The following is an 8980-nucleotide window of genomic DNA, read 5'->3' as shown; positions in this document are numbered from 1 at the left end:
TCAAAATATACTGGAAACTTGTTGGAAGTGAAGTCAAACAAGCCATTAAGGATTTCTTTGATAATGGGAAACTGTTGAAAAGTATAAACTGTACAATAGTAACTCTAGTGCCCAAGGTGAATAGCCCTATATATGTAAAGGAGTTTAGACCAATAGCATGTTGCTCCACAGTCTACAAGATAATTGCAAAAAATCCTGACAGTAAAGCTGAAGACAGTGGTTGATTATATTGTTGGGCCAGCCCAATCTGCATTTATAGAGGGGAGAAATATATTTGATAATGTGATCATAGTTCATGAGTTAGTCAAAGGATATACAAATAAGGGTGTATCACCAAGGTGTTTAATTAAGGTAGACATAAGAAAGACGTATGATTCAGTCGAATGGACATTTCTAAGAATGATTCTGATTGAGTTTGGTGTACCTATGAAGTTTGTGCAGTTGGTAATGGAATGTGTAACAACAAGATTCCAAGCAAAAAAATGGGCTTAGATAAGGAGATTCAATGTCTCCTTACTTGTTTGTCTTGGTAATAGAGTACCTTAATCGATCCTTGAAGACATTCGAAGGAATACCAAACTTCAATTACCATCCGAGGTGTGCCAAGCAGAAAATAACTCATATTTGTTTTACAAATGACCTTATATTGTGTTGCAGAGCAGATAAGATTTCAATCAGATTACTCGTGAGCAGATTCCAGCACTTTTTCAGAAGTTATATTTCCAGAAGTATTAGGACTGAATGCAAATATGGAGAAAAATGCCTTATACATTGCAGGAGTTTCAAAATAATTTAAGGAAGAGATGATGACAGAGATGAAGTTTGCAGCAGGGGAGGTTCCATTCAAATACCTTGGAGTCCCATTGTCGGCAAAGAAGTTATCTATACAGCAATGTATGTCGTTAGTAGAAAAGAATACTGCTCGACTCAAATGATGGTCAACTAAATTTCTTTCTTATAGTGGTCGAGTACAATTGATTAAGAGTGTGATCTTTAAAATGCAAACCTACTGGGCATAGATTTTCTTACTTCTAAAGAAGATATCTAAGCTGGTAGTAACTGCTTTTCGAACATTTCTATGGACTGGAAACACTGAAGCCTCAAGAAGAGCACTGGTTGCATGGGATAAAGTTTGTATGCCATACTCAACATGAGGATTGAATATAATTGACATAGTGAACTGGAATAAAGCTGCTCTTTGTAAGCTTCTTTGGGCAATTATTGAAAAGAAGGACAATCTCTAGATACAATGGATACATAGCTATTATATAAAAGGAAAGGAGATTATGTCAATTCAAACACCTAAACAAGCCTGTTGGTTGATTAGGAAAATATTTGATACTAGAGAATGGTTGGTTAAAAGGGATCCAAGAGCTGATTTGAACAAGTATTGTAGCAAAGGGAAGTTGAGTATAAAGAAATTATATGTTGCAACAATGGCCCAATATCCTAAGTGTAGTTGGAAGAAGATAACAATTGGTTCAAAAGCACTGCCAAGGCATCAATTTATCTTGTGGTTGGCTATGCACAATATGCTCACAACAGTTGATAGATTAAGAAAATGGGGCATATCAATAACTACTAATTGTGTGCTGTGTAAAAAATCTATTGAAGAAACAATGGAGCACTCATACTTTGAATGTGATTACTCCAGACAACAGTGGGCAACCCTGTTAAAATGGCGGGGGGGGGGGGGAACACATATCATAGGTAGCTGGAATGCTGAAACAGAATGGCTAGAAAAGGGAAGTTCGAGCAGAGCTAAAGCACAACTATTAAGGTTCCTATATGAAGCTGTTGTATATCATGTTTGGGCAGAGAGGAATCAAAGGAGATTTCAAGACAAAAAGATAACAAGCCAACAAAGGATGAAGACTATTATCTTAGAGCTTCATACAAGAGGGCAGAAAGAAATCAAATGGAACACGGAGCTGGACAAATTAAACAATTATCCTAATTAGAGAAGTAGAAAATGTATAGCAAGAGTTAAAAAATGTAAGAAGTCAGTGATTGTCGAATGCTTTTTTTTCTTTAGGAGAAACTAGTTCAAGAGTTCACAAGAACTTGTGAGTTATAAATATTATACATAGTTGAATGAAAATTTGATAGTTTGACCAAAAAAAGTTCGAAATATAACCATTGTCATTGGTATCAAACTAGTGTTTTCTCCCTTAAAGTTTGACTTTGTTAGACTAACTTCTTTGGTGAAATATTACACTTACTTTCCTTATTTAATTTTAGCTTTTCGGCAATAAAACTTCCAAACTCTAAAATATAAGAATAAATCATGTTCAAATAATGTAAAATATATTTGGTTTGAAATTATATATGAAACATATTTACCTATAACAAATTGTTATTAGTATTTTTTGAACTTTAAAATATTAAAGCGTATTTGAAAAAAAACTACAGCTAATATTTAAATATATTTCATTAATAGCAAGATGTACCGTATAGTAGTTTACAAAAAAAAAAAAAAAAAAAAAAAAATTTACCAGGACCCAAATAAATGTAATCAAGCATTGGTGGTGGAGAGGAGTAGTGTATATTTGTTGAATACTTCAACTTTAAAGTTACATTTGGACGGATGTTTTTAGGAGTAGTTTACAAGGACTCAATAAATATAATCAAGCATTAGTGGTATAGGCTGAATATTTTAACACTAAATGAAGTTGCGTTTGGACGGAGATCTTTATACCTAAACTTAATATTCAATAACTAGTCCTCCGAAACGACAAGTTTGAAATGTGAGAACTCGTGGAAATAATAATTTTGTGGAAAAATTGTTTATGGGCGTTCTATAGGCAAATTTGTCCTAGTATGCAGTAGCGGACCCAGGACTTGAAAGTGAATGGGGCATATGACCAAACTGCTCAACCAGTGCCCCTATCGGACTTTCGATCTTAAGGGTTCCACACAAAATATATGACCGTCTTCATTATATATACACTTATATATTTAGAATTTTTTGGAAATTAACGATGTCTAGTGACACCTCTGGCGTTCTTCTACAAGCGTAGGTCCCCCTCTGTTAATATGCATGCACAAGTAGACTTTGAGAATGCTCGTTAGAAAATAATGCATCATTAACAACAGATTTTGAGCAAATATAGTAAAAGATTGCGTTGAAGAAAGTTTTAACTTGAAATTGTTACCGTACAGACCTAGGTATTAAGATATTATCCGTTTTGATTCGATTTTTCTGAACTAACTCAAGAATTTTAAATCTTACGATTTTATTTCCTTGGGCTTCATCACAATAAAATTCGAAATTCACCGATATATGACTCTTAACTTTTTCTTTTCAGTTGCGATGTGAAAATTAACTAAGGTAAGTTTTTCATCAAACCCTCCCTTTGAGTCCGACCGCTAATGGTCCGTCATGATTACGATTTAGGGTGTAGAGTTTAGGGAATTTAATTACTTTATAGATTTTTGTTATTCGTCTCTGTGCTCTTTTTTTTTTTTTTTTTTCAAATTAATTGCAGTGGAATACTAATGCAGTCTAATAAAGCCAAATTATTGTAACAACCGGTCAGTTATGGTAATGATGGAGTTTCATATAGTTGTTTAGCTTTTTACATGGCTTTTTCAAATGAAACTGGAATAGTGGTCATAAAGGGTCGCAATAAGATTCATGATTTGAAGTCACTTTTGACAAAAAAGAATCTTTTTTATTTTTAGAATGCACTTAACCACAAGTATACCATTAAAGCTTTTCTTCTATTAAAAAAAATCTAAAAATAATTGAATTTATGTTATACATACGGATAGTGTTAACCAATTTACACTTTCAGTATAATTTAACTGCTTATTTAAAGTTACCGATCAATACTTTATATAGGCTATTGCTAATAAATGGTTTTTAAATAACATAATTTACATTATCATCACATAGAATTCGAATTTTATAATCGTATTTTAAATAACATGATTATGTAATATTTTGTACATTATCCGCACTATAGAATTTAAATTAGCATGATTATGTAATATTTTGTACATTATCCGCACATAAAAATTAAATTCAAATTAGATAACCATGTTTTATGACTTTATCCCGAAGCCCAATTTTAACGATTAAAGTCTTCAAACTTTTCATCGCCATAGAGCTTGGTCAAAAGGGAGAAACTAAAATCATTGTATTATCCGAACTTTATATACTTCGTTATAAATCTTTAACTTTATGCTTCACGTTTGCAAAAGAAATTTGTTAGTAGTAAAGGAGTGAATCACGCCTCACGTGGTGGGAGACTGAAACACTTATAAATAGATCCATATAGTATTGAATGAATAACCAAGAAACATTCTTTTCCAAAGTCTTTTTGCAATATTATATTATATGAAGATGAAGAATAACCTTTTCCTATTCCAATGGCTTCTTTTATTGATCTTTTCAAGAACCTCAATTTCTGTAAAATCTCATAAAATCCCAAGGCTTACACCACTTGTTGAAAATATACTTAAGGATTCTAATACCCTTTCTTCTTCTTCTTCTTCTTCTTTTACTCTACCAAAAGAGTTTGAGACTTATTACTATACACAAACACTTGATCACTTTAATTATGGACCTAAAAGTTATTCCACTTTTAAACAAAGATACATAATTAATTCTAAGTATTGGGGTGGTTCCAATTCAAGCTCCACAATTTTTGCTTATCTTGGTGCTGAATCTTCCATTGATGGTGATCCTCTTGGTATTGGATTTCTCACTGATTTTGCCCCTCGTTTTAAGGCTCTTCTTGTTTACATGGAGGTAAGCTTAATTTAACCATCTAAATCACAACTGTCCTATAGGTCACGGGGTTCGAGTCGTGAAATCAGTCACTAACGCTTGCATTAGGGTAGACTTTCTACATCACACCGATCCTGCGTGAACGCATGATACTTTGTGCACTGAGTTGCTTTTTTTTTTGGGTCATGTTTCTTCATGAAACTTATGTTTTGTCAAATCTGATTTAAACTGAGTTTATGATATTAGATGGTTAAACCGAAAAAAAAAACGTATAATTTGGAGTTTCTTTTGGCTAAGATTTTTTTGCATACAATTTTTCAGCATAGGTATTATGGAAAATCAATACCATTTGGAACAATGGAAGAAGCTCTAAAAGATGAAGATAGAAGAGGTTATTTCAATTCAGCACAAGCTATAGCTGATTATGCAGAACTTCTATTGCATGTTAAAGAAAAGTTCTCAGCACAAAATTCTCCTATTATCGTCATTGGAGGATCCTATGGAGGAAGTAAGAAATAAGAAATCTTCCCTTTTTCCCTTCTTTTTTGGTCTTTTAAGGTAATATAAAGTTGGAATTTTATTAAAACTCTTTCTCTTCCTTTTTTTTTTTTGGTGAAATTTTCAGTGCTGGCCTCGTGGTTTCGAATGAAGTATCCTCATATAGCACTTGGTGCTCTAGCTTCATCAGCTCCTATTCTTTATTTTGATGACATCACTCCACAAAATGGATATTATTCGATTGTCACTAAGGATTTTAAAGTGAGAAAAACATCATTAATTTAATTTATAAATCAAATCTTTTATTATCTTATTTAAGTTTTCCTTTGTTCTAACTAAGTAAGTTAAATTCCACAATTATTTCAGGAAGTGAGTAACACTTGCTACCGAACTATACGAAAATCATGGTCTATAATTGACAAGATTGCTTCTAGAAAAAATGGACTCTCCTATCTCAGTCGGAAATTCAAGACTTGCTCGTAATTTTAATTTCTTTTTCTTTTGTATATTTCAAAAAAAATTCTTTTTTTCCCCACCTATCTTTATTCAATTTAATTAATCTTGATTTCTTGGACTTCAGGCACTTGAATAATTCTTCTGAATTGAAGGATTATTTGGATTCAATATATGCAACAGCAGCTCAGTATAACACGCCACCAACATATCCAGTGACAGTGGTTTGTGGAGGAATTGATGGTGCACACAAAGGAAGTCATGTTCTTGATCGTATTTATGCTGGAATTGTTGCATTTCAAGGGAAATTGAAATGTTACAACACAAATTTGTATAATCAACCTAGTGAAACCTACATGGGATGGAGATGGCAAGTAAGTACACACTAAAAACTTCCTCAACTTTGGTTCAGTGGTAAGAGCAGAACGTGCAATGTATAGATTCGACACAGACTTCGAATTCAAATTCTACTGCATATAAAAGCCTGATATTTAAGTAGAGAATAGTATTGAAAGTTGAACATGATATTTACGGATTGAATTCAATTTTTTTGACACGCCACATAAATGTTAGATATGCATGTGAAGAATTATTAAGTTTTACATAATATTAACTTTTAAACCCATAATTTTAAAGGTAGAATTAATCAGTTCAAGAATCTAAAGGTCGAAATAATTTTTTAACCGAATTTTAAACAGATATTTTGAAGTAAATATATTTAAGAAATTAATAGCTAGTTTTTTTTTTCTTTCCAGACATGCAGTGAGATGGTGATGCCTATAGGGCGAGGCAAAAATGAAACAATGTTCTATTCAGATCCTTTTAATTTGGATGAGTTCGTAGACGCATGCAAGAGTTACTATGGTGTCTCCCCTCGTCCACACTGGATCACAACTTATTATGGTGGACATGTATGCTTCCTTTTGTACTCTAAATTTACTTCAATTTACAACTTTTCCTTATTATGTATGATTTGCCATTTTACTTTTTGCTTATGCATTAGATATTTAGATTTGAAATAACGGTAAACTTGTCTTCGCATGACATATAGATTAGTGGTTCGAGCCGTGGAATCTTTCACGTGCCGGCCCGTGTGTCACGGTAGACTATGGTATCTTTCGTGGTGTGATACTTCTTCGAATCCTGCATGAACGTGGGATATTTCACACACCGAGCTACTTTTTTCATATATTGTTAGATATCTAAACTTACGCGAGTGAATTTGCAGGACATAAAATTAATTCTTCATAGATTTGCCAGCAACATCATTTTCTCTAATGGGCTAAGAGATCCTTACAGTAGTGCAGGGTACGTCCTTGACAAAGTTTTTTCCTTTTCCTATTTGGTTACATGTGTTAAATAGTTGACCTAATTCATGTTGTATGTCTTGCATTAATAATTTTTTGTCTGCTTTTATGTTTTAGGGTTTTGCAAGACATATCTCATAGTCTACGAGCTGTCCACACGCGTAACGGTATGCCATTATTACTTTCCAAACAAAATGTACTAATAAAGGAGCTCATGTTCTATGTTATCATAGAATAGGAAATATTAGTAAAGGCATCAACATCAATCTTAAATTTTACAAATATTTTACTTACAATTGTTCATATTATCTGTCTTTTGATTTTTTTTAAACAAAAATATATAATAAATCCGGACATACAAGATATTTTCGGATTCAACTCCTCTTCATTTCTCATTTTCTCCATTTTCCCAAGTTCCTATTTAAATGGGAGCCACACGTCATGGTTAAAAAATAAAGGTTGAGCTTTGATTAACCAAAATCAAGGTCCTAATCATGGTTAGAAAAATAAATATTCAATATATTTGCTTAACCAAAAATTTGGGTAATCCCACAATTCTAGCTACATTTATCCCATCCATATATAAATACATTAAAAACTTAGCTCTCTGTTACTTACTTGTTTTTTCTTTTTCTTTTCTTTCAGTGCGTCCTTCCCCAAATTCCTACTTTTCTCACGATCTCATTATTCACTTCTTCTTTGAGTTAATCTTTTGATGGCACCTTTTCTTTAGAATTAGCTATAAACATGGATGACACTGAGAATATTTTTTGTAACCAGATATCTTGTAATTATGCTAATTTATAAATTTATACAAACTGTTGATAATGCACAATTGAGCTATTGTAATAATCCTTTAGAACTGTAAGAAAGCTAAGATTATCTTAGCCACCAATATTCTTATTAAACAAATTAGGACAAACGTATAATAACAAGAACGAGGATAATATAATAACTAATAAGGGTGGAACATATTAAAGAAAAAGGGAAACACAGCAATGAACCAATTAAAGATTAACTCGAAATAAAAATAAAAATATGTATATCCATTAGTACAATAAAACAAGAAGGAGAAAATAAAAAGATGAAGTTCAAAAATATGGTTTGTTATTAACCATTGTTAGGGCTTTGGTTTTGGTTATTTAAATCTTAACGTTTATTTTTTAACCATGACAATGACATGTGGCTCCCATCTAAATAGGAACTGGGGAAATGGAGAAAATGAGAAATGGAGAGGAGTTAAATCCATATTTTTCTAATCTACTTTTTATTTCTCCTTATATATCTCACTTAGTTAACAATGTACTACATAAACATTAAGTATATATAGATTTGAATAATTGTTGATAAATGACTTCTTGTTTTATAAAACATCAAATTTATATTTTGAAACACGTTCAATTTGACAAAACAACTGACATTGGGACCAAAAACTATATCAGCTTGAGTTAATACGATGGATTTAAGTTTCTTTTCCTTATTTTCTTTGTTTATTTTTGTAGGTTCCCATTGTCTAGACATTCTTACTAGCAAGCCAACTGACCCAGAATGGTTAACCATGCAAAGGAAAACAGAGGTTGAAATCATTGAAGGATGGATAACAAAGTACTACGCTGATCTCAACGCCCTCAAATATGGCAAAATGCCCTAAATGTTATAAATATATTATATTATGGATGTTCATTTAGTACTCCGTTGTAAATAAGCATCCTGAAGAAGCTTATCCATATAGGACTCCACCGTAAATATGTTTATCTATTTAAGTACTCTATTGGAAATAAGTTTCCTGAAGAAGCTTATCACTTCGATACCCGGTTATGGATAAACATTACCCCCGGTAGAAGATTATCCATACCGGGTATAATAAGCTTATCCTTTCAGTACCCAGTTATGGATAAACATTACCCCCGGTAGAAGATTATCCATACCGGGTATAATAAGCTTATCCTTTCAGTACCCAGTTATGGATAAACATTACCCCCGGTAG

At 32.4% G+C, this 8980-nt stretch overlaps 1 protein-coding gene across 1 annotated transcript; it reads left to right on the top strand.

Annotated features, from left to right (window-relative positions):
• Nucleotides 1–4291: 4291 nt before the first annotated feature.
• On the top strand, nt 4292–8764 carry LOC104228842 (uncharacterized). The gene is made up of 9 exons (XM_009781386.2): nt 4292–4756; nt 5057–5243; nt 5361–5494; nt 5600–5712; nt 5814–6060; nt 6442–6597; nt 6915–6994; nt 7111–7160; nt 8496–8764. Exons 1-9 carry the CDS (start codon nt 4343–4345, stop codon nt 8642–8644), a joined length of 1530 nt encoding a protein of 509 aa, XP_009779688.1. The 5' UTR covers nt 4292–4342; the 3' UTR covers nt 8645–8764.
• Nucleotides 8765–8980: the final 216 nt, after the last annotated feature.

This window comes from Nicotiana sylvestris, chromosome 11 (assembly GCF_000393655.2).
Source record: "Nicotiana sylvestris chromosome 11, ASM39365v2, whole genome shotgun sequence".
Classification (NCBI taxonomy): Eukaryota; Viridiplantae; Streptophyta; class Magnoliopsida; order Solanales; family Solanaceae; genus Nicotiana; species Nicotiana sylvestris.
Note: the sequence above shows the minus strand (reverse complement) of the source record. Positions and strands in the feature narration are given on the sequence as shown.